The sequence below is a fragment of the Gymnodraco acuticeps genome, unplaced genomic scaffold (assembly GCF_902827175.1).
Source record: "Gymnodraco acuticeps unplaced genomic scaffold, fGymAcu1.1, whole genome shotgun sequence".
NCBI lineage: Eukaryota > Metazoa > Chordata > Actinopteri > Perciformes > Bathydraconidae > Gymnodraco > Gymnodraco acuticeps.
The window spans coordinates 11,784-37,781 of record NW_022990615.1 but is presented as its reverse complement, the minus strand read 5'-3'; the positions used below and the strand labels follow the sequence as shown (position 1 = coordinate 37,781).

At 41.9% G+C, this 25,998-nt stretch overlaps 1 protein-coding gene across 1 annotated transcript; it reads right to left on the bottom strand.

The window, feature by feature from the left end:
* Positions 1–9,534: 9,534 nt before the first annotated feature.
* On the bottom strand, positions 9,535–25,346 carry LOC117554596 (zinc finger protein 479-like). Its single transcript, XM_034229043.1, has 3 exons — positions 24,859–25,346; positions 24,007–24,072; positions 9,535–11,252 (listed from the first exon to the last, which is right to left on the bottom strand). Exons 2-3 carry the CDS (start codon positions 24,037–24,039, stop codon positions 10,386–10,388), a joined length of 900 nt encoding a protein of 299 aa, XP_034084934.1. The 5' UTR covers positions 24,040–24,072; positions 24,859–25,346; the 3' UTR covers positions 9,535–10,385.
* Between the last annotated feature and the right edge of the window lie 652 nt (positions 25,347–25,998).

Sequence of the window (25,998 nt, the reverse complement as noted above, 5' to 3'; positions counted from 1 at the left end):
GAGAGAAGGAAGAAGTAAGATGTCCCCCGACAAACTAAGCCTATATCAGCAAAACTAGGGGCTGAATCTAATCAGCCCTAACTATAAGCTTTATCAAAAAGGAAGGTCTTAAGCGCACTCTTAAAAACGGATAGGGTGTCTGCCGCCCGAACACAAACTGGAAGCTGATTCCACAAATGTGGAGCTTGATAAGAAAAGGCTCTGGCTCCCATTGTACTTTTAGAGACTCTAGGAACAACCAACAACCCTGCATTCTTGGAACGCAATGCCCTAGTAGGACAGTAGGGTATAATGAGTTCTTTAAGGTAAGATGGCGCCTGCCCATTAAGGGCTTTGTAGGCGAGAAGAAGAATTTTAAATTCTATCCTGTGTTCTATAGGGAGCCAGTGTAAGGCAGCCAGAACAGGAGTAATGTGGTCCCTTTTCCTAACTCTGGTTAGTACACGAGCTGCAGCATTTTGAATCAGCTGAAGCGACTTGACTGACTTCTTGGTACACCCTGATAATAAAGAGTTACAATAATCCAGCCTTGAAGTAACAAATGCATGGACTAGTTTCTCTGCATCGTTTTGAGGCAAGATATGCCTGATTTTTGCAATGTTACGTAGATGGAAGTAGGCGGTCCTTGAAATTGATTTTATGTGGGCGTTAAAGGATAAATCCTGATCAAATATAACACCAAGATTCCTTACAGTCTCACTGGAGGCCAAATTAATGCCATCCATGGTTAATATATCCTTAGATAATTTGTTTCGTAGATTCTTCGGGCCAAGTACAATAACTTCAGTTTTGGTCGTGTTTAACATCAAAAAGTTTAAGGTCATCCACGTTTTTAAGTCCTTAAGGCAGTCTTGAATTTTATTTAGATGATTAATTTCATCAGGCTTGATTGATAAATATAGTTGAGTATCATCCGCATAACAATGAAAATGTACAGAATGATTCCTTATAATATTGCCTAACGGAAGCATATATAATGTGAACAAAATAGGTCCGAGCACTGAGCCCTGTGGCACTCCATGGCTAACTTTGGTTTGCGTGGAAGATTCATCATTGACACGTACAAACTGAGAGCGTTCAGATAGATAGGACCTAAACCAGTCTAAAGCAGTTCCCTGTATGCCAACTAAGTGCTCTAGTCTTTGCAATAGGATATCATGGTCGATAGTATCAAATGCAGCACTGAGATCGAGCAAAACAAGAATAGAGACACGTCCCTTGTCAGAGGCTATTAGAATGTCATTTGTGACTTTAACCAGAGCTGTCTCTGTGCTATAATGTGTTCTAAAGCCAGACTGAAAATCTTCAAATAAATCATTGTTTTTTAAGTAATCACACAGCTGTTTTGCGACCGCTTTCTCAAGAATATTTGAGAGGAACAGAAGATTGGAAATAGGTCTATAATTGGCTAAAACCTCTGGATCGAGGTTGTGCTTTTTAAGAAGCGGTTTTATCACTGCTACTTTGAATGATTGTGGAACATAGCCTGATAATAAAGACATATTCATAATATTTAATAAATAAGTGCTAATTAATGGAAAAAAAACTTCCTTCAACAGCTTAGTTGGAATTGGGTCTAACATACACGTTGATGGTTTAGAAGAGAGAATCATTGAATTTAATTGTTCAAGGTTTATGGCTGAAAAGCATTCTAGTTTACTATCTAGTGTAATATTAGAACTTACGTTTCCGGGAGCTGTTGATAACACTATACTGGTCAAAGGCAAGAGGTCATTAATTTTGTTTCTAAGAGTAACAATTTTATCATTAAAAAAGCACATAAAATCATTACTACTGAGTGCTATGGGAATAGAAGGCTCAATCGAGCTGTGGCTTTCTGTCAGCCTGGCTACAGTGCTGAAAAGAAATCTTGCATTATTCTTATTCTCATCTATTAATGAAGAGTAGTAGGCTGCTCTCGCTTTACGCAGTGCTTTCTTATATTCATTGAGAGTAATATGCCAAATTAAACGAGATTCTTCAAGTTTAGTGGAACGCCATATCCTTTCAAGTTGTCTCGACTTTTGCTTTATTTTGCGGGTTTCGGCATTATGCCATGGAGCTAATCTATGTTGTTTTATTTTCTTCTTTTTCAAAGGAGCAACAGAGTCTAATTTTATTCGCAGCGCATCTGTAGCACTACCAACAACATGATCAATGTGGGGTGGTGTACATTTTGTATAAGTTTCCTCCCTTACATGCAGACATGCTATCGAGTTAAGTATTGGTGGAATCTCTTCCTTAAATTTGGCTATAGCACTAACAGATAGGTTTCTGCTGCAGGAGCTTTTGACTAATGCTTTGTAGTCTCGTAACAGTACTTAAAAAGTTACTAAGAAATGGTCGGATAAAGCAGGATTATGCGGTTCGACTAATAGTTGCTCAATTTCAATACCATAAGTCAGAACAAGGTCGAGAGTGTGATTATAGCAGTGGGTTGGTTTATTTACACTCTGACAAAAACCAACATAATCTAATATAGAGTTAAATGCAACAGTAAGGCTATTTGTATCATCGTCAACATGAATATTAAAGTCACCTACGATAATTACTTTATCTGTTTTAACTACCAAAGTTGATAAAAACTCAGAGAATTCAGATAAGAATTCTGAATAAGGACCTGGTGCACGGTACACTGTAACAAATAAGATTGGCTGCAAAGTTTTCCAGGTCGGATGCGTAAGACTAAAAACGAGACTTTCAAAGGAGGTATAATTTAATTTTGGTTTAGTATTGATAAGCAAACTTGAGTCAAAGATTGCTGCAACTCCACCTCCTCGGCCCGTGCCTCGGGCAATATGAGTATTGATTTGGCTGGGTGGAGTGGCCTCATTTATGCTGACATATTCTTCATGTCTCAACCAAGTTTCAGTGAGACAGCATATATCAATATTATAATCTGATATTAAATCATTTACCAATATTGCTTTAGATGCTAGAGATCTTATGTTTAAGAGACCACATTTAATATTCCTGTTTTGTTGCACTGTAGTAGTTGTTACATTTACTTTTATTAGGTTATTATGTATGACACCTCTATTAGGTTTTACCTTAACTTGTCCTTGGGCAGACACACACACCGCTAATATTGGGTATTTTATTGGGTTCGGGATTCCTATGGATGACTGCCTAGGAGAGAGCGCAGAGAAGCGTGTAAGACTGCGACTCCGCCTCCTGGTCTCAACTCCAGTTTGTCATGGATTAAGTCCACAAAGCCCTGAAATGTTTGCCGAAATGAGATTTGCACCTTCCAAAGTAGGATGAATGCCGTCTCTCTTAATCAGACCAGGTTTTCCCCAGAAGGCTGTCCAATTATTTACGAAGCCCACATTGTTTGCTGGGCACCACCAAGACAACCAGCGCTGAAATGATGACATGCGGCTATACATGTCATCATTGATCAGATTGGGGAGGGGACCAGAGAAGATTACGGTGTCCGACATTGTTTTAGCATAACTACACACCGACTCCACATTAAGTTTGGTGCATTCTGATTGGCGTATACGAACATCATTACCACCGACGTGAATAACAATCCTACTGTATTTACGTTTATTTTTAGCCAGCAGTTTAAGATGCGCCTCAACGTCGCCCGCTCTGGCCCCCGGAATGCATGTGACTGTGGAGGCTTCGGTCTCTAATTTCACATGTCTCATAATAGAGCTACCAATAACCAGAGTTGGCTTCTCAGCGGGTGTCTCGCTGAGTGGGGAATATCTGTTAGATACGTGAACGGGTTGGTGGGGACCTGCGGGTTTCGCGTTATGCCCCTTCTGAACAGTCACCCAGTCTCCCTGCTACTCGGGAGTTGCCGGGGGACGGCTAATAGGAGCTACCTTTTGCCGGTCCGCACCGGCTAACATGGGCTTTACTGTAGCTGAGTTACTTTCTAAGATGCGGAGCCGGGCTTCTATGGCTATGATTCCCGCCTCCAACCTAACAACTATACTACATTTAACACATGTACCGGTACCAGTAAAGGAGGTAGGGAAGTAACCAAACATGAGACAGGAAGAGCAGGAAATAGCACCCGAGGGTGGGGAAAGAGCCATGGCTAGCTATCAAGCTAAAGTAGCTACCATTAGCAAACCCGAAAAGAGTGTAGGCAACTGTGGAGTTACAGTCGCTAAGAGAAGGAGAGTTGTGAGTGCTTAAGCTATAGTAACGTGTGATTACAACGTCAGGCAGTTGCCGTGATCAAGAGTTTTAAAACGATCGATTAAGTTAAGATAATAAGCTATCAGCAACAGAACAGGCACACGGGATACCCAGAGATGACAACAACCGGAAGTTACAACATGCTTACCGCAATAGTGGTCCGTGTAGCTCCTCTCAAACGTCCACGCTCTGTCTGCTGCCTGAATCGATGTGGGTAAGGGGTGGGTCATGGAGGGATTTGGTGCTGAGGTAGATCTGAGTGTCATCAGCATAGCAGTGGAAGTCGAGGTTGAAGTGGCGGAGTATCTGACCGAGGGGGAGGATGTAAATGATGAAGAGGAGGTGGCCAAGTACTGATCCTTGAGGAACGCCTTGGGTGACTGAAGCTGTGGTAGAGGAGTGGTTTGGGAGGGAGATGAAGTGGGATCGTTCAGTGAGGTAGGACTGGAGCCATCTGAGTGCAATACCTTCAATACCAATGTCCCTGAGTCGGGTGAGCAGGATGTTGTGGCTCACGGTATCGAAGGCTGCACTCAGGTCGAGGAGGATGAGAATATTGAGGGAACCAGTGTCAGCAGAGGTGAGGAGGTCATTGAGGACTTTGACGAGTGCAGTTTCTGTACTGTGGTGAGGACGAAATCCAGACTGAAGGGGTTCATAAAGCTGGTTGGTTTGGAGATGGCAGTGAATTTGTTTGGCTACAATGCGTTCAAGAGTTTTTGAGAGGAATGGTAGATTGGAGATAGGGCGGTAATTAGTGAGGGAGGAGGGATCAAGACCAGGTTTTTTGAGGATTGGAGTAACGTCAGCAGTTTTGAAGGCAGAGGGGACGGTTCCATGGGACAGCGAGGAGTTGAAAAGGTTAGCAAGATAGGGGCAGAGGACGGGGAGGCAGGACTTCAGAAGAGGAGTGGGTAGAGGGTCAAGGGAGCGGGTTGTGGGATTTGAGGAACCGATCAGATGGAGTATTTCAAGTGGGGTCACCAGGTTGAACTGGGAGAGGCGGCGCTGGGGAGGAGGAGTCAGGAGGTCAAGGGAGATGGGGGGAGAAGTGGTAGCGGTGGAGGTTGGGGGAGATGCTTGTATATCAGATGGAGCTGAGAAGGAGTGGTTAATGGCGTTAATTTTGTCTGCGAAAAACTGGAGGAATGAGCTGCAAGTAGCGGGAGTAGAAGTAGGGAGGTTATCAGCACGGGGTTTGAAAAGCTTGTTAACTGTGGAGAAGAGGGTCCTGGGGTTACGGGAGGGGTCAATGAAGATGTTGGAGAGGTAGGCAGATTTAGCGGCAATAAGAGCATCTTTGTATGCATTGAGATGGAGTTTGTAGCTTATGTAATGGACTGTGAGGGATGATTTCTTTGAAAGACGTTCAAGTTGGCGGCCTCGCTGCTTCATTTTACGCAGTGCGGGTGTGAACCAGGGTGAGGAGGTCTTGAAAGTAACAGTTTTATTTTTGAGGGGGGCTAAAGTGTTGAGGGAGGTGAGTAGGGTGGAGTTGAGGTGGTTGAGCAGATCATCAGGTGAGCTGAGGGTTGCGTCCAGGGAGAGATTAGATGATAGCAGTTCGGAGAGATGGTTATGGTCAATGGAGTGTAGATTACGGAAGGTGATGTTTCTGGGTGGGCAGGGGTTTCGGGTGTGGGGGGCAATGGTGAATTGTATGAGTTTGTGGTCGGAGAGGGGAAATGGGCAAGGGTGGAGGTCAATCACTGGGAGGTTGGTAGAGCAGACGAGATCAAGAATGTGTCCTTTGTCATGGGTGGGGAAGGTGACATGTTGGGTGATAGAGAAATTGTCCAGTAGGGTTGTGAATTCGGATGCCAGCTTGCAGGTGGGTGAGTCAATGTGAATGTTGAGGTCGCCAAGTAGTAACAGACGTTGAGAGAGGGATGAGGCAAGTGTGAGGAATTCAGTGAAATCGGAGAGGAAGGAGGGATGAGGTTTAGGAGGCCGGTAGATGAGGATGACTGTCAGTGAGGGAGGGGCTTTGAAGGCAATTAATTCAAAGGATGATACTGAGGGGAGGGTTAGTTCTGTGATCTGGTTAACAAAGCACTTATATACTAATAAAGGACTGGCTTATCTAAAGCCAGTTGAGTAGCACTTGAAATGTTTTAGCTCTATGAAGCCTGATGTACTTATATGATTCTGTTTTCTTCAAGGTTGTATTTTGTTGGTCGAACGCACTTATTGTAAGTCGCTTTGGGTAAAAGCGTCAGCTAAATGCAATGTAATGTAATGTAATCAATGGCATGATATCCAAAACATTTTTTTTGAGGAATAGCTGGAATATGAAATGATAAAAAAATGTAATTACAAAGACACTTCACCTCACCGGGTCAAAAAAGACCCACTTATGCATCTAAGGGTTAAGGAAGCTTGCGAAACCCAAATAAATTATACACATGGAAAAACAGTTACAAGCTGCCATCTAAAGTACAAATGTAAAAGGGTCAGAGATAAAAAAAATTAATAAAAAAAGTAAAACTTTAAAAGTATTCTGACCTGGACCTCTTTGTGCCCGTCTATTTGTTCTTTCATTAGCTGGTGATTTGGCATACTCTCTCATCTCCATGTTTCTTATAGTGACAGTCTTCAACCACAGCTACATAAAGCTCTTTGTAAATGTGTGAATGTATCTGTTTTTATAGCGTGTGTGTGTGTGTGTGTGTGTGTGCGTGTGTGTGTGTGTGTGTGTGTGTGTGTGTGTGTGTGTGTGTGTGTGTGTGTGTGTGTATGTGTGTGTGTGTGGAGCAACAGCGAGCCGATAAACAAAGAAGTGCTATCTTATAAAAGCATCCTCCCGTTTCTTGTAAGTTCTCTTGCTTTAGGTGAAACGCCCTGGAATTTTTTTTACCCTGACAAGCGCTAAACACTAATTTCACACACAGGACACAGGATGATAAGCATTACATTTGTTCGAAGTTAACATAAACATTATACATCTTGCTTTTCCGTTCCTCTTTACTGCTGGTTCCTTTGTGGAATTATTCCCTTTCCATTGACCTTGTATCTTAATTTGTTGACAACAAAGAGACTCCCCCATTCACCTTTGTCATTGGACGATCATATAGTGTTAGCTGTTGGCCATCAATCTTGCGTTTGTTTGTAAATATCATGTAGCATGCATGACTTGCTTTCTGGCATTTTGAATCCCCAGTTATATGACCACCTCTCCACTTTTTAATCGCTCTAGCTATATTCTCCATTACGTATGGGGCATTTCTTCCCCTCATCCAAATAGCCCCATCATCTGCGTATAGAGCCGATTGGATGCATGTGTCTAAGCATGTAAATATCTCATTAATCATGATGTTAAATAATATTGGACTGACTGCACTCCCTTGGGGAATACCATTTTCTATTTCTAAATAATTGGAAATATCTGCTCCAACCTTTACTCTAAATGTCCTGTCTGTTAAAAAGGCCCTACTCAATTGTGCATTCTCCCTCCAATACCCATTCTACTCAATTTGATCAGTAATGCCTCACTCCACATAGAGTCATACACCTTTTCAATGTCAAAGTACACTATTGCCATTATCTCTTTCATTTTCAATGTTTTTCCCACATCATTATTCACTCTTACTAATTCCACATCCAGAGCTGACCTATTATCCTGTCTCTTCTCCTTCACGTTTTCATTCTCTGCTAGTAACTGCTGTTTTTGCTGCCTATGAATATCACTGAGATGCTCCCCACTATGTACTGCTGCAAGTGTCCTTCCTAACATATCTGCCTTCTCTTTATCTGTCACTGCCAGCCTCTCCCCATCAACCAAAGCTGGAATTTTAATGGATTTCCTTTTCCCACTCATCTGCTTAAAAATGGACCAGACATCACCTAATGTTACTACTCTGCCAATGGTAGAACACAATTCTCTCCATGTTCTCTTTTTTGTATATTTGATTGTCCTTCAAGCAGCTGCCCTTTTCCTTTGAAACTCTAGAACATTATTTTGTGTCATGTTTTGCTTTAATTCTCTAAATGCATTATTTCGCTCTTTAATAGCCCTGCTGCATTCCTCATTCCACCATGGCACCACTTTCTTCCTACCCTTGGTTGTTGTTTTGGGTATACTGTTCTCTGCTGCATTTAGTATATGTTGCGTTATTTGGCTTGTAATGACCTCTATGCTTCCCTCTGATGTTAGCAGGTGTACCGACTCCTCAGACCATATCCTACATTTCCCCCAATCAGCTTTAGCAAAGCACCACCTGGTTATTAAACCTCCTTCCTGCATATATACACATTATCATTCATTTTAGTAAGCACTGGATAATGGTCACTTCCTACAGTGGAGTTATTCAAAACAAGCCATTCGCATGTATGAACCAAACAGTTTGACACTAATGTCAGATCCAGGCATGAGACTTTCCCCCTGAGTACATCTATTCTTGTGCCATGTCCATCATTAAGGTATACTAGTGTTCTTTCCTGCAGCATTTCTTCCACTATATTTCCGTTACTGTCTGTATGGTTGCTGCCCCATAGACTGTTGTGTGCATTGAAATCACCACACCAAACTTCCTTCCTATGTTTACTGCCTGCTATTTCTTTAAATATATCAGTGGTTAGATTTGGACATGGGTTGTATAAATTGATTATCCTAATGTTATCTTGTTTGGTTGCAGATTTCCACAATAATACAGTCTATATCATCAGGAGATTGCACCTCCCTATATGCCACACCATCTTTGAGAAATGACTGCAGGATCTCCGGTATGCAAAGTGGACAGGTAGGCGAGAAAGGCTTTTTTGAGTCTCAGAGACCAAGGTCCTGTACACTTCACATACATTGACTGCACGACTTCAGGTCTGCGATGTGGACAGTACACCTAAAATACATCACTACACAACCTGTGGTATTTAAAAATAAGGGAATGACATGTTTATAATATGCTGCAAAACACAACAAATATGCAGGGTTGCAAGTCTATTTCTAAGGCCATTTTATTTTTGGTAGTCTGATCATTTCAACAAGAGAATAGAATCAAACTGAAAACATCGTAAATATGTTCTAGATTCATGAAGCAGATTAATGAACAGTGAAACTCGCTCATGAACTTTAAGAAAAAGTTTTCCCACACTATTTGTAGGAGCCATTTTATGGGCGTTGTTGGTGTCTCAGTTTACCTTATTTATATGTATAGTGCAACATTATTTTTGAACACTTGGTGGCGGGGTTTAGCTGCACCGGGTGTATAAAAGGGGTCATAGGTGACAGGAGAGGAAGAGGACACAAGGCAAGGCAAGGCAAGTTTATTTATATAGCACCTTTAAACACAAGGCAATTCAAGGTGCTTTACAAAAATGAAAGACATTCAGACAAAGGCTTTTAAAAACATTAAAAGAAAAAATACATGAATAAAAAAGTACATGAATTTAAAATTAGAGTGCAGTTTAAGATATGAATAGTTCACACAGAAGTTCCACTTTACTGACACAGGAGGAAGAGCATACCGATTCTACCAGACGGCCAGCCCCGGCAGATGCTCATACTACAACTATTGACACAGTGTACTTTAACCTTGGTATGTAAAGCAATAAAACATCATTCTAAAACTGCAGCAAAAGACCAGAACTTCATATGTTTGTGTGTGCGTCAGGATCACACTAAACCCTCCTATGAAGTAATGGCATAAAGATATAGGACACAGGAACATTTAAATTGCCATTACATTAAGTAGAATCGTACTCTATGAGTGAAACTGAACAATATAAGACACATAATGCATTGGATTAAGGATCGTTTTCACCGGACAAACAATTGGATTACTTCACAACTGACACTGTGATCCCGGATCAGCTGGACAACACACCACAATCAGCTGGAGATGGTCACCACCTTCGCTCATCAAGACAGTGAAAGGAGACGCCGAGAACCAAGGCTGGGAAAGCGGCCGGGTATGTGCAGCACTAAAACTGGATTGTATATTGGATACATAAGCTGTATTGGACAATGGCTTGGATTGAATGCTGCAATAATGTCAGCTGTTTGAATCAGCGCCCTGTCAGCAGACGGACAGCCAGAAAACGAAACTTAAAGGAACAGTGAACATTATGCCTGTCAATTCTGATGTTAAGTCAACAGATGGCGCTGTTGGGATGGGATCAGTAATGGAAAAAAGGATCACCAAACACATGGCCAATAGATGGGAGTTGCTTTTTATAAACTGTGAAAAAACAAAATAAGCTTAAATCAGGGCCCTACACTCTTAAAACCACTATGGTTTTTCTCCTGTGTGAACACGAAGATGTGATTTGAGAGCATCTGATCTAGTGAACATTTTCCCACACTCTTCACACCAGTACGGTTTTTCTCCTGTGTGAACACGAAGATGTGATTTGAGAGCATCTGATCTAGTGAAAGTTTTCCCACACTCTTCACACCAGTACGGTTTTTCTCCAGTGTGAATACGGTGATGTGATTCTAGAGCACCTGATCTAGAGAAAGTTGTCCCACACTCTTCACACCTGTATGGTTTTTCTCCAGTATGAATACGGTGATGTAATTTGAGAGCACCTGATGTAGTGAAATTTTTCCCACACTCTTCACAGCTGTAAGGTTTTTCTCCAGTGTGAATACGGTGATGTGATTTGAGAGCATCTGATCTAGAGAAAGTTGTCCCACACTCTTCACACCAGTACGGTTTTTCTCCAGTGTGAATATGGTGATGTGATTTGAGATGAGCTGATGTAGTGAAAGTTTTCCCACACTCTTCACACCTGTATGGTTTTTCTCCAGTGTGAATACGGTGATGTAATTTGAGAGCACCTGATGTAGTGAAAGTTTTCCCACACTCTTCACACCTGTATGGTTTTTCTCCAGTATGAATAAGGTGATGTGATTTGAGAGCACCTGATGTAGTGAAAGTTGTCCCACACTCTTCACACCTGTAAGGTTTTTCTCCCGTGTGAATACGTTGATGTGATTTGAGAGCACCTGATGTAGTGAAAGCTTTCCCACACTCTTCACACCTGTACAGTTTTTCTCCTGTGTGTATAGGCAGGTGGATCTTTAAATCTCCAGATGTTGAAAAAGATTTGTCACATTGCTGACAGCTGTGACGTCTCTTTCTTCCTTTCAGTTTCTAGAACAGACAGACAGAGAAAGAGAGAAAGTCAATCTAAAAAGCATAAATACACAAGTTAACACAATAAAAACTCACTTATATAAACCTTGAGTTAACAAAATACTACTTATCAACCGTTTGTGTTTATTATATTTGTATTATATTTGATACATTAATACAGCAATATTCTAACCAAAGTATATACCAGAGGTGGGGGACTCGAGTCACTTGACTTGACTCGCATAGCATATTTTTTGACTTGAGACTTGCTTGACTAACATTGGTTAAAGACTCGACTTGACTTTGACTTGGTATTCATGACTTGAGACTTGGCTTAGGCTTGAGACAGATGACTCGAAAGGACTTTACTTTTTTTAAATAAAATATTTGCATTTGTATTGTAAGAAGCCCCTAGAGGGCAATGAAAGAAAAAAAAAAGAGAGAAAATCTTGTTCGCAGGAGAAAGTAGGAAGTGGAGAGCACAGGAGACAACCGTTTCATTGCAGACTGTTATGTTTATGTGGGGAAATACATACATTATTTGAGATATATTTCAAACTCGGACTTCATTTTAGGGACATTTCGGCCAGGGGTGTAGAGTTCTTTGTTCAAGCACCGGATCAGCAAAACAGGAGAGTCTGTGAACCAGTCTGCCTTGACCTATGTATTCATGTCTGTGACTCACAGTATCTGCTGCCCACAGCTGTTTTATAGAAGAAGAACCTCCTTCACTTCATGAAATCTCTGCAGCACCAGGAGGCAGTGTAACTCAGCAGAATCTGAGAAGAGCAGCACCAGCTACAAAGAGCTGTGCCTTCACTGTGTTTACCTTCATTAGCGCACGCACACACACACACACACACACACACACACACACACACACACACACACACACCACACACACCCACCACACACACACACACACACACACCACACACACACACACACACACACACACACAACACACCACACACACACACACACACACACCACACACACACACACACACACACACACACCACACACACACACACACACACACACACACACACACACACACACACACACACACACACACACACAACACACACACACACACCACACACACACACACACACACACACACACACACACACACACACACACACTTTTTAAATCAACACTTAAAACTCACATCTTCTCTCTGGCCTTCTAGCCTTTTCTTATCAAGCTCCACTTTTGTGGAATCAGCTTCCAGTTTGTGTTCGGGCGGCCGACAGCCAATCCGTTTTAAGAGTACGCTTAAGACCTTCCTTAATGACCTAATGAGAGTGCTTTGACGCAGATACGCTGTGCCTCTTCACCTACATTTTGGTTTTTGATCTTTCACTTAAATCCTAAAAACTTGGATCTTATATTTAAAACTAAGGTTATTACTACTCTTTCTATTTTTTCTTTATCCAAAACCTTTTCCCTCCATGACCTCACAAGGTTTTATTGGAGGGAAACAGGTTTGCAGAGGGGTCCTTATTCAAGGCAGGGGAGTGTTATGCCGTAGTCACAGCATACCTCCTTATCCCTCACCAATCCCTGTCTGTGTCTTTGTATGTTCCGATTAACCGAGCCTCCCCCAAATTTTCTTTTTCTTTTGTGTCTATACCTACGTCGGGATCCGGAGTCGAGGCTGATCCTCTTGCTGTGGTCCTGTGCCCTGGATCCTCTATCCTCAGTTCTGGATTAAATCGTGGACTTTGGGTCGTGGCTAAACCTGTCTCTGCGGTCCTGCCTGACTCTCACTATACTACTTCCCTGATGGCTCCCACAGGATTGTTGACATCCCCGTGGATTCATCTTCTTATTATAGACATATGCATTTCCAAACATTTGGTCTACCTACGCTGTAAAATGTATTATCTTTTTGATTTACACACGGCATCTATTGCACGTCTGAGCGTCCTGGGAGAGGGATCCCTCCTCTGTTGCTCTCCCTGAGGTTTCTCCTATTTTTCCCTTTAAACTGTGGGTTTTTCTCTGGATGTTTTTCCTTGTACGATGTGAGCGTCTAAGGACAGAGGGTGTCGTTTTCTCATACTGATATTCTGCACAAATTGTGCTGTTGTATTTACTGTATAGTGTCCTTACTGTAAGGTAATTATTATATGTACAGCACTTTGGCTCGACCAAAATAAAACCTGATTTTATTTTTGATTTTGATATACTTTATTAATCCCGGTGGGGAAATTGTTTCTCTGCATTTTACCCATCCTAGTGTTAGGAGCAGTGTGTTGCCATTTTGAACGGCGCCCGGGGAGCAGTGTAGGGAACGATGCCTTGCTCAGGGACACCTCGGTAGCACTTAGTTTTGCCGGGACTTGAACTGGTGACCTTCCAGTTGCCAAGCCAAGTCCCTATCGACTTCGCCACCACCGCCCTATCATCATTCTCACAAACCTGCGCTCATTGAGCAACAACGTGGACACACTAAGGACATACACGAGGTACTGTCATGAATTTCTTGAGGCCTCTTTATTATGTTTCACGGAAAGTTGGCTACAATCTACAATGCCTGAATCTCTCTTTGAAGTACCCGGACTCACCCTTGTTCGAGCAGACAGGGATGCGAACTCGGGGAAATCCAGAGGAGGCGATATTTGTGTGTATATTAATGATCTGTGGTGCCGATCATACTCAGTCAAATGTAAAACCTGCAATCCCAACGTAGAAATTCTCGGCATGACGTTAAGACCCTTTTATCTGCCTAGAGAATTGGTGTGTATTTTACTGTTTGTTGTTTACGTGCCTCCCAGCGGCAGAGGTCACTGTGTTCACGAGCTGCAACTCAGCCACCCCGATGCACCGGCAATAGCGCTCGGGGACATGAAGCAATGTCGCCTGGAGACTGTTACCTGGGTTCCAGCAGTATGTTAGGGATCACAACAGAAAAGACAATATCCTGGACAAATGCTTTGTTAATGATAAAGGAGCCTATGTGTCTAAATACAGACCACCAATACTGAACTCTGATCATAATGTTGTGAATATGATACCAGTGTATAAGACCAAACTGAAGGGAAGTCAACCAGAAAAGAAAGTAATAAGGACATGGACAAATGAAAGAAGGGAACAGTTGAAAGCCTGTTTTGATTGGACAGATTGGGACATTTTTCAGGAAGGTTCACTAGATGAAATAACTACTGTTACCAAAGACCATATTAACTTCTGTGTTCCCACTAAAGAAATAGACATCTATCCAAGTAATAAATCATATCTGACTAAGGACATTAAAAAAAGTTATAAAAACTAGGAAAATAGCTTTCAAAAACAAAGACTATGGAGCACTTGAACAGACAGAGAAAGAACTGAAAGTCAAATTGAGAGAATCAAAACTGGCACACAGAGAGCTTTTGGGAAATGCTTTTAAAGCCAAAGACCCCAAAAAAGTGCGGGACACCATGAGAACCATGACAGGAATGACTTCTTCAGCTAAACCTATTGTGACGGACAAGACATACTTGATCCATACCAATTTGCCTATAAGCAAGGGGGTGGTACTGTTGCTACTCTGGTTCCTATCATTACTAAACATTTAGATAAACGTCACACCTATGCAAGAGCCCTCTTCCTCGACTTCTCAGCAGCATTCAACACAATACAAGCAGACATCTTGGTGTCAAAAATGGCCAAAATGGAAGTAAATCCATACCTGATTTACTGGTATGCCTCGTTCCTCACCAGTAGAGAGCAACTTGTGAAGGTTAACAAAACCCTGTCATCTGCCATCATAACCGATGTAGGGGCCCCCCAGGGCTGCAGGAGTTCAGCTGTGCTCTTTACTAGCTTATTTTAGCTTTTTTTGATGACTTTACTGAACTGCTGTCTATAGTGTGTTTTGACTTTGACCGTCTAGTCATTGTTGGTGATTTTAACATCCATGTTGACAACCCCCAGGACAGAGGGGCTAAAGAACTGTTTTGGTTTCATGATAACTATGGACTGACTCAGCATGTGACGGAGCCCACGCACAATAAGGGGCACACTCTGGACTTAATGATCTCAAAGGGTTTGAATATCTCTGAGGTTGTGGTGACTGATGTTGCACTTTCTGATCATTCCTATTTCTGTTCACACAAATGTTCAAAAAGAGGTAGCCACAAAGCGATATTTAACTGAAAACACTAGGGAAATGTTTACTCAGAATGTTTCTTCCACACTTGCACCTGGTAACATCTCAGTAAATGAGCTAGTAGATCATTTTAATTCAAAAATAAAAAATGTTAGAGATGCCATTGCGCCAACTAGGGTAAAGGAAGTGTCTGGCAAGAAAATATCTCCATGGAGAAAGGCCATGACCGTGAGAGCAGAAAAAAGAGCGTCAAAAAGCTGAACGTAGGTGGCGAAAAACAAATCTCCAGGTTCATTTTGAAATCTATAAAAAGAGACTTGGCCTTTATCATTTGGAATTGAAAAACGCACGAAAGTCTTTCTTCTCTGACATCATTGCCAAAAACAAAAACAACGCACGTGCCTTGTTTGCTACCGTCGACAGACTAACAAACCCCCCGGTGTCAGTAGCCTCTGAACTTCTATCCACCAGGGCCTGCAATGACTTTGCCTCCTTCACTGACAACATTCAGAAAATCAGACAAGCAGTCAGTGCCTCTGCATCAGGTACAGCAAATGTGTTGTCTCTGTGTCCACCTGATATCAATTCAAACACCATGACACAGTTCCATCAGATTAATGATAAAAATCTAGAGGACATTATTCAACATCTGAAATCCTCCTCCTGCTGCCTTGATGTTATTCCAACAGGATTTTTCAAAGATGTTTTTCCTTGCATGGCCTCAGATCTACTTCATATAGTAAACAAGTCTCTTCACTCAGGTGTTTTTCCACATGCCCTGAAAACTGCAGTCATTAAACCGCTCTTAAAAAAGCATAATCTAGACCAGGGGTGGCCAACCCGCGGCTCTCGAGCCGCATGCGGCTCTTTGCCTAGTTTCATGCGGCTCTTCAGTTCATATCGAATTGTATATGTGTGAGTTTGGGGGAGAGATACTGACTCCTGACTAGTGTTGCACGGTGTACCGATACTTGAAAGGTATACCGCGATACCCTGCCGTTAAAAACGTTACGATTCCTCCGTTTCATTCGTAGGCCTATCATACTGGTACTGGTACCAGTACTGGTACTTTAAGAATGACGGGGAAAAGTACTCCGGTGAGAATGCGCCGTTTTAATAAGAGCCGTGTGTTCAGCGCTCTGCTTCCAATCCCTGCACTGCAGCCATGCCTGCAGTCCCGCCCCTCTCAAGCATGCTCTAAGTCCCTCCCCTCTCTCGTGCACGCGGCCACGCGCTAGCTGCCAAAGCATGTGAGAAAACGAGAAGCATGGCTGCAAGTGGGAGTGCAACTGCCGCTGCGCCTCGGCTTGTTGACAAAAACGACGCCAGAAGCGAAATTTTGATGTATTTTAGCTATATCTCTGACAGTGAGGACAAGCCTACGGACACCACGAGGCCTGTCTGTGAGACATTTATTAATTTTATTTAATACGAATTCTTGTCATTTATTTTATTTATTGTTCTCATTGTTTAAAAGTTTGTGTTATGGTTATGGTTCTGGTGTGAAATAAAGCACAATAATTACATTTAAGACTGTTTCCCTTTTTTTAAGAAAAGTATCGAAAAAGAATCGGAATCGCAATTCTTGACTTGGTATCGAAACCAAAATGTTGGTATCGTGACAACACTACTCCTGACAGTTAAACCTGATATTTAGTAGGTCTGTTAAGTATTGAATGCTGATAATTCTGACGTAATTTGGCCGGTCAAAGTTGTTTGGGCTCGGATAAAATCGCTCCGTTATTTTCGTCCCGTGTTACTTTCGTCCCGGCTCTCCCCCATCTCCCCACGTATGTGTGGTGTCAGGTAATTTTGATGTGGCCCAAGAGCCAATCACAATAATACCTGCGATGCAGTGAACCAATCACCTTTGAGGGGGGGAAACCTATCGTTGATTAAACACTATCCAGTGTTTCCCCTACCATTGTCTTGTACCTCATTCACACCAACGGTGTTTCAGGGCCGGTTCGGAGCTGGAGCTTGAAAAGCACCGGGTTTTCCTCTTCACACCGCAGCGGAGCAGCCTCTTAGCTCCGGAATCCGGTTCGTTTCAAGCACCAAAAAATCGTCCGGCCAGAGCAAAAGCACCGCATACGTCACACTTACGTCGAGGCGGGGGCAGGGGCAGAGACAGATCAACTCCTGAACAACAACAAAAAGCCCGCGTTTTATCCAGTTTGTACACAACGATGGAGAAACCTAACAAGAGTTTCAGTGTTTCTGCCATAGACTGTATAAAGGTTTCTGCTCATGGTGAAGCAACGTGTCTGCGTGTTAAGGTGGAACCTGAGCATTCACGTTGATCACCTCTCATTATAACTCTATAAAACCATAAATATTAAACTTTACTTCACGTGTTCATTTGAGAACAGCTGTTAATTACCTGGGTGAAGGTTACAGTTCATTTAAATGAAAGATACAACGTTACTCCACACTCATGGTTCAGTCCACCTTAAGAAATAAGACCGACCTCGGAAGCAGTTGTGTTTTAAAAAAACCTTTATTGACACGAGTACACTTTTTTATAAGAATATAACTAAACCACAGAAATGACTCCGGAAAAGCTGCAGATAGAGCCATAAGAAATTAATGCAACTGATTTCATCCGCGCGGTTTGGCTTTATGAAGCAGGCACGCAAACGGTTACGTCATGACGCAAACGATGACGCAAACAACGACGCATTACTAGTCGGACTCTGGGCGGTGTGAAAAGAGCCAGAGCTAAGCCGAAAAACTGGTTCTGAACCTGAAAAACTCTAGCACGGAGCTTGAACCGGAGTTGCGTTGGTGTGAATGAGGTATTGGAGGGGCGCTGCTCCTCATATCGGTTCAGAAACTAGACAGAAGTTAAACAAGTACAAACCACAGACTGTGTCATGGCGAATACAGTTGCTGGTTTATTTATGTCTGGATAGGCCGTTGTGAGTGTGGACGGCCGGAGCATATACAACGTTAGCTTAGCCGATCTCCATTCAGAAAACACGCATTTAAAAAAAGGTGTTTCGCCTGCCGTCTGTCTGCAGACTTGTCAAAGCATTCGTTCATGGTTTTTACTAACCGGTATCAGTATGTTGTTACTTCGGCAAAACTGCTCCACCTGTTAGAAATCTGCTCAAAGATTGTTGGTCACCCTGTCAGAGACTTTCTGACTCACAGACCATAATAACCTGATAGGCTGTCCAACAGCATCATCTGGGACCCGCTGAAGGCTCTTTGAGCATCTCTCACTGATCCTGCTGTTATGTTACATGTTTGTTTCTCATGTATTGTGTTTGTCTTATTTGTCTATGTCCCTGAAAACTGCAATAATTAAACCGCTCCTAAAAAAGCATAACCTAGACAAAACCATAATGAATAATTACAGGCCAATATCAACCTTCCCTTTTTAAGCAAATTGATTGAAAAAGCTGTTTTTCAACAGTTGAGTAATTTCATGTTTTTAACTGACGGTTTTGATGTGTTTCAGTCGGGCTTTCGACCTAACAACAGCACTGAGACTTCACTTGTTAAGGTCTTAAATTACATCCATTTGAACACAGACAGTGGCAGAATATCAGTGTTAGTATTATTAGATCTCAGCGCTGCCTTTGATATTGTTGACCACAACTTGTTGTTAGACAGTCTTGAAAACTGGGTGGGAGTTTCAGCAACAGTTCTAAACTGGTTTAGCTCCTACTTGAAGGACAGAACAAACTTTGTCTCAATAGGCTATTACAAATCAGCCCTGATAAATATGTCATGCGGGGTTCCTCAAGGCTCCATCTTAGCACCTTTGCTTTTTAATATTTATATGCTACATCTGGCTGAAATTATTAAAAAGAGCGATCTAAGCTATCACACCTATGCAGACGACACCCAGATTTATTTTAAAATCACACCGGGAGACTATTCCCCGATTAGAACACTGAGCAAGTGCATTGAGCACATCACTGACTGGATGACTCAGACCTTTCTCCAATTGAACAAACAAAAAACTGAGATCATTGTTTTTGGAGCAAAGAAGGACCGATTAAAAGTAATCACAGAGCTTCAGTCGGCAGACTACAAAGTAACTCCCAAAGCAAGAAATCTAGGTGTAGTGATGGACTCAGACCTTTCTCCAATTGTCGATAAAACTTTGGCTCTGATGCGGCCGTTTCTCTGGCTGCAGTCACCACTCTTGCGGCTTTCACACCAGTGCTTTTCCCGTTCTAGCTCCGTGCTAGAGCTTTTCTTCTCACTTCAAAAAAGAAGAAGAAATATAGACCGCAAAAATAATTAAACAAGCGAGTACCTGTTTTTCCTGGCCAAGGACAGGTTCCTTGAACACAACACGAGCGTAACGTGTCTTCACGTGGTATATGTCTCGTCTGAAAGGAGTGCTGACAGAGAGCACCGGAACGCCGCTCCAGCCCTTCAAATATTGCAGTACCCATAAGGAGCCGTACACATGCCGCAGTGTTTGCGTGGCTGTGTCTTTAGTTGTAAGCACAGTAGGGGTGCAACAACTAATCGACTTAATCGATTAAAATCGATTACCAAATTAGTTGCCAACTAATTCAGTCGTTGATTCGTTGGTGACGTCATCACGTGTTTTACGCGCCGTTAAGATCCAACGTTATCAGTCTTTTTATCGGTACTGGAGACATTTAAAAAATATATGTCATGTATTATTGCTACATAAGCATTATATCGCAGTCTTAGTGTCGCCAACTCGTTTCTAAAATGCAAAAAGACAAACAAATGCGTCTATGATATATTTTCGATCTTTCCAATCTAGAAGAGAGATCTTTCTCCCCCGTCTGTGTGCGAGGGGGCGGGGCAGTTTACACACACGCGGCTGCTACATGCAGCAACACACTGCGGAGGTGACGGAGAGAACGCGCTCCGAGGTGTGGTTAAACTTTACCCGTCTCGATGTGTAAAATGCTCGTTACCAAAAGTGCAATAAGAGTTTAGCATGTAAGGGCGGTAACACGAGCACTTTGTCTAAACATTTAGCAAAAGTGCTCCACATTCAGACGGAGAAATGGACCGGGTTCGACTGTCTTTCTAGCAGCTCTGTAGCTCCGTCCACGAGTAACGTTCCCAAGTCAGGTGTTATGTATGCTAGCAGCAACACACGGAGTTAACTACATTATACAAACATGGGTTAATGATTAGAGGAAACTGAGTTACTTAGTTTGTTAAAGTTTCAGCTATTCTGTTTACAGTTCTGTCATCAGATTATTTAATACGATTTGTTAAAACATTGTTGTTTCTTTTGATGTGAAATATTATTTATTTACTTTAAATAAAAAGCAATGTTAATATATGTATTTTTGAATCAAGTCTTCATCTTTATTGTCTTCATTGTTAGTTTCCACATGCCTAAAACAACCTCAAGCCATCAACTAAAAGTTGATGGCGTTTGAGAAATTGTGCAAGGCATAATAGTCCGAATAGTCGATTAATCGTTTCATTAATCGATAGATTAATCGATTATCAAATTAGTCGTTTGTTGCAGCCCTAAAGCACAGTGGCGATCTGTTGTTATTAGCATCTGGTTAGCTAGCTATGCTAACGAATTTAAAGAGCTTTTCTACAAGGTGAGGTTAAGGTACACCTTGATATGATCGTTATAGTTATTAATGAGACTAAATGAAAAACAGGTATAAAATACTATATGACAGGAACAAAAAAAGTTGTCAAATTCAAGAATAGAGTTTAAAAAGGGAGTGATTTGTAAAATATCCAAAAAGAAAAATATATCCATAGATCTCTTCATGTTGCTCTCAAAGTGCACCAGATTGATGCTCTTAACTTCAATATTTAAAAAAAAATCTTCCCAGGGGAGCATGCTCGCGGACTCCCCTAGAGGAGGTTAGGTCCCCCCCCCCACTTAAATCATGTTCACATGGATAGGATACTAAATACATTTGCACACATCTTGTGTCCATATCTTTCTGTTTTGGTGGTCACGCCACACCGTGCACATGCATGCAACCGTGAGTCATGGTGAGATATCTGGATTCAGAGGTTGCTTTTTCTTTGCACAGCATGAAAGAAAGGCGAAATGAATGGGCTGTGATTTTAGTTTTTTTAAGCAGAGGTTGAGTTCAATCATTTGTACGACCCTCGGAGGATGTTGTAAAAATGTAAAGGAAAAAGGTTCCCCACCCCTGCTGTAAATAATAATAAAAACCCTTGATTTATAACTTAACATCTCTGTCTCCTATTGAGTATATTATAAAGAATAGCAGTTAATTGAAGCATTATAGCGCAGGCCTTTGTCAGATGGTATATTACGCTGTTTTGTTTCTGCTTCGAATAGTTCTCTCTTTTTTCACCATACCTGTGTTTGCATCACTGAAACCAATGAGCACCTGCATGTGTGTGAGAATGGCCCTGACACCATTTCAGCCCAGATCTAAACTCCTGGCAGGACAAGCTCCAGCTCAATTCTCTCACTGAACAGAACAAAGTGAGAGAGGGACTGCAATATAAGAGGGAAAGAAAGAGAAACTTGTTCAATTGTTATGATGTGTAAAGACTGATATTGTTCTATACTCGTCTGAAACTGTTAAGTCATGATGTGAAACGGTTAACAAAGAAAAAGGGAAACTCAAGCTGCTGCTACACTTTATTTTATTTATCTAAAATTAAGCACTTTAAGATGCACATATTTTCAAAAGCTATTTTATTTATTTTCTCTATTTTATTTGTAAATGCAGCCCGAGAGGAACATTACACATATCCACAGTATTTACTGTATATCTGTAGTTCAATGTTAATTGACAATACATATTGTTTATGAATTGTACTTTCTTTATTTGATTGGCAGTCAGTTGTTGATTACATGCAGACGTTGATAAAGCTGCTTCAATATATATCACACTAATTCATGAAGCAAGTTAGACATTTTGATGTTCCGGACCTTTGCATGGGGAGAAGTGAGGCTACTAGACTGACGGTCTACTATAATAGCCTCATTTTTTATATTTTGCAAACCATTAGCTAGCACTAGTGTTTTGCAGTTGCTTGCAGCTTATTGGGATGTTATGCTAGATAGACAGGCATTGTTTTGATATAATAAATTAAGCATTATTGTTAGTTAAGCATGTCAACAATAATAAAACTGTGGGTTTTCTCCGGAAGTTTTTCCTTTTACGATGTGAGGGTCTAAGGACAGAGGGTGTCGTATTGCCATACTGATATTCTGTACACACTGTGAAGACCACTGAGACAAATGTAACATTTGTGATATTGGGCTATATAAATAAACATTGATTGATGTCAGCCTGCAGCCCCACTTTGAAACTCTCTGTCTCTCTGTTAGAGTTTATTGAAGGATAAAAGTGTTTTCATAATGTGTTTTCATAAAATGTGTTAATGGAGGAACAGAGAACAGTCTGTTCAAATGGCACACATACACACAGATTCACATGACTGAGAGTCACAAGATTCACACTAACAAATAAGGCGTTGGTCAACACCACATGATTGTCATGTTACTGTCTTGTTGAAATAAAAAGAATGCACTGAGAGAAGGCGAGCGGAGTTGGTTAAGGAGTGGACATTGCATGCTCGCCGATTCTCCTTGCAGCAAGTAAACTTGAAACTCGAGTACTGTTATCTCTGTTCACTGGATCTGGGATATTGAACCTGGGGTTTTACCCTTACAAAGTAATATAGATACCTCACACTCTAACTCATTGCAGATGGCTGCACTAAAGAAAAGGGCACAGAGAGGAAACCAGTTGTAAGATGTTTAAAAGTTCATTAAACATAATATATGCTTAAATGCATTTCAAAGAAGTTGTGTTGGAGTTTGTGTTATTCCACCTTTTGACACCAAGATTATCTGATTTTACTGCAAATGTATATCGGTTCCAAATATCGGTTATCGGTCTCCTTGATTACTAATAATCGGTATCGGCCTTGAAAAAGCCATATCGGTCGATCCCTATAACAGTGTTAGGCATTTGTGAGGTGCAACAACATGAACCTTTCTGTTGGTCGCTTGTTAGCAGACCCTCCACGCGATAGCAGAGCGAACAGGTACAGCAAGCGAGGGATCATTGTCCACTAGTAAATCGATTGCAGATGGCGTCGTGCTCGCGGACGGATACAAACAAAATAATAATGAATGGGTCGCGAAATATACTTTGGTGGCCGTTAAACCTGGGCGGCCCAAGTAACGTCTATGTGAGGGAAACCCTGGACTTGAATCTTTAATTGAGCCTTCCCTTATAGATACTATCTCTTTACGTATTAGTGATGGGAATTCCGGCTCTTTTTAGTGAGTCGGATCATTTGGCTCGGCTCACTAAGAAGAGCCGGCTCTTTCGGCTCCCAAACGGCTCTTCATGTTACCACAGTTTACCAGAGCCTCAGTTTCGCCGCTGCGAGGCTCCGGTGCTCGCAGTTCACGCGCGTGCTCCAGCACCCCCAAGGCTCGCCGGCAGTATACTTTCCTTCACAGGAACACGCTTTGCTGGAGGAGAAAATAATCCCACCAGACTGCTTTGCCCCTCCAACAGAGGGATGTCCTCGACCTTTTCATCATTTCAAGCGATAAAAACTCTTTTGGACGCCCTCGGCTCGAGTTCAGGGCATTCCGAGCTGAATAAGGGCATCAAATGACCGCAAGACGCCCGCCTGGCGGAAACGCTGGAATTAGGAATATATTGTGATGAAGTGCACACTGACCTGAGCTCCAGGGGTCTCTTTGTTCTCGTCCATGCTGCTCTCAGTGCTCCTTCTCCGGCTGGGTCTCTGAAATAAATCAACAAAACTAGAGCTGACACAAAACAAGACAACTCAATACAACCGACAGACACAACAAAACTAATCCACAGCTACTTCGTAGGTTCATAGCAGAGGTGAGAAGTAACTAAGTACATTTACTCAAGTACTGTACTTCAGTACTATTTAGAGGTACTTTTACTTTACTTGAGTATTTCCATGTAATGCTACTTTGTCTGTGACAATAGGAGACAGTAATAAAGCTGCTTCACTGAAGAGGAGAAACTCACAGCTCCAGGACTCAGTCAGTCAGGAGGAGACTAGAAACAACAAGTCAATCAACTGAGGATTCATCCTGTAACATAAAGGAGTTACCTAACAGAAACCAGAATGCTAACGGTAATAAAGAAGAGTTACCGTACTAAAACAATATGCTGAAGGTAGAAAGGGAGCGTTTACTCAAACTAAACGATATAATAATGTTAGAGAAAGTAATTATTAAGGTATTTCCTCCACCTGAATGAGAATAAAACACACACACACACACACACACACCTGGGGCTGCGTTCATAAAGCTTGTCGATAGGGTTAGGGTTTAGCCGATAGCTTTTAGACTGCAGCTGTTAGCCGATGGCTTTTAGCCTTTATTTAAAGATAATTTGAGACTATTTTTGGCGCACATTTTAAAGTTTCTTTCTTCCAAGATTGCAGCTGTTGTGTTAAATAAGATAACTTCTGATTCGTGATTAATTGTAAACTAAGCTAACAGGTGTAAATACACTTAATGAAACCTCTGCAGATGTTTAATCCACTCACCTCGTCTTCTTCTTCTTCTGGTTTTTGGCGGATTGAAAATAACTTTTCCTACTGGACCCTCACTATTGCGGTAAGCGTGTTGTGACTTCCGGGCTATCCTGTGTGTCTGCTCGGCTGCTGATAGCTTATATTATCTTAAACTAAATCGATCGTTTTACAAATTCTTGATCACGGCAGCTACCTGGCGTTGTAATCACACGTTACTACAGCTTAAGCACTCACAACTCTGCTTCTCTTAGCGACTTTAACTCCACAGTTGCTTACACTCCTTTCGGGTTTGCTAACGGTAGCTACTTTAGTTTGATAGCTAGCTATGGCTCCTTCCCCGCCCTCGGGTGCTATTTCCTGCTCTCTGTCTTATGTTTGGTCACCTCCCGTCCTCTTTTACTGGTACCGATTATAGTGATGGCAGTTTGACACTGAAGCTTCGAACGGAGCTTCAACCCTGGACTTCATATTCCATAGAAGCAGTGCTTCGAAGCTTGCTTCAAATCACGTGACATAAGACGTCAGAAGCAGCAACTGCTTCAAATCACGTGACATGTGACGTCCGAACCAGTAACTGCTTCATTTCCTGAATGAATCACTTGACTGGTTTGCGGTCCATTCACGCGATTCAATGCACTGCCTTTTGCCTCGATTCTGACAGGTGACAGGTTGAAACAGTTTCAAATTTGAGCGCTTCAACACTTTATGACCGCTCTAAACAATGCGCAATGTGTGGGTCGTCGTAGTTTGCATTGTTGCTGTTGAGTTGTTGTTGTTGTTATTGCATTTGAATTGTCGTATCATTATAGAGCAAACCAGGAAGAAAGATAGGTCGTTCTGGCTCGGGAAACACTTCGAAATGTGGAGAAGTTGTGAACAAAAAGACAATTATCAGTAATATAAAAACAGTTCAATAATTTAAGGAATAGATAGCCCAGTGGGTAGAGCCGGGCGGTCCGAATGAGGCGATGTCCTCCGCGCAGCTGGTTCAAAGCCCTGTACTTTTAATCATTGCTTTTCAACTTTAATACTTTAATAACTGTTAAAAGGCCCTCTCCTCCCAAAAATATGTCCAGCACTCTCTAGTCTCTTCTCAATAACCCAATACACACAATTATCAATCTTTGATTGCAAATAGAACATGATATTCAG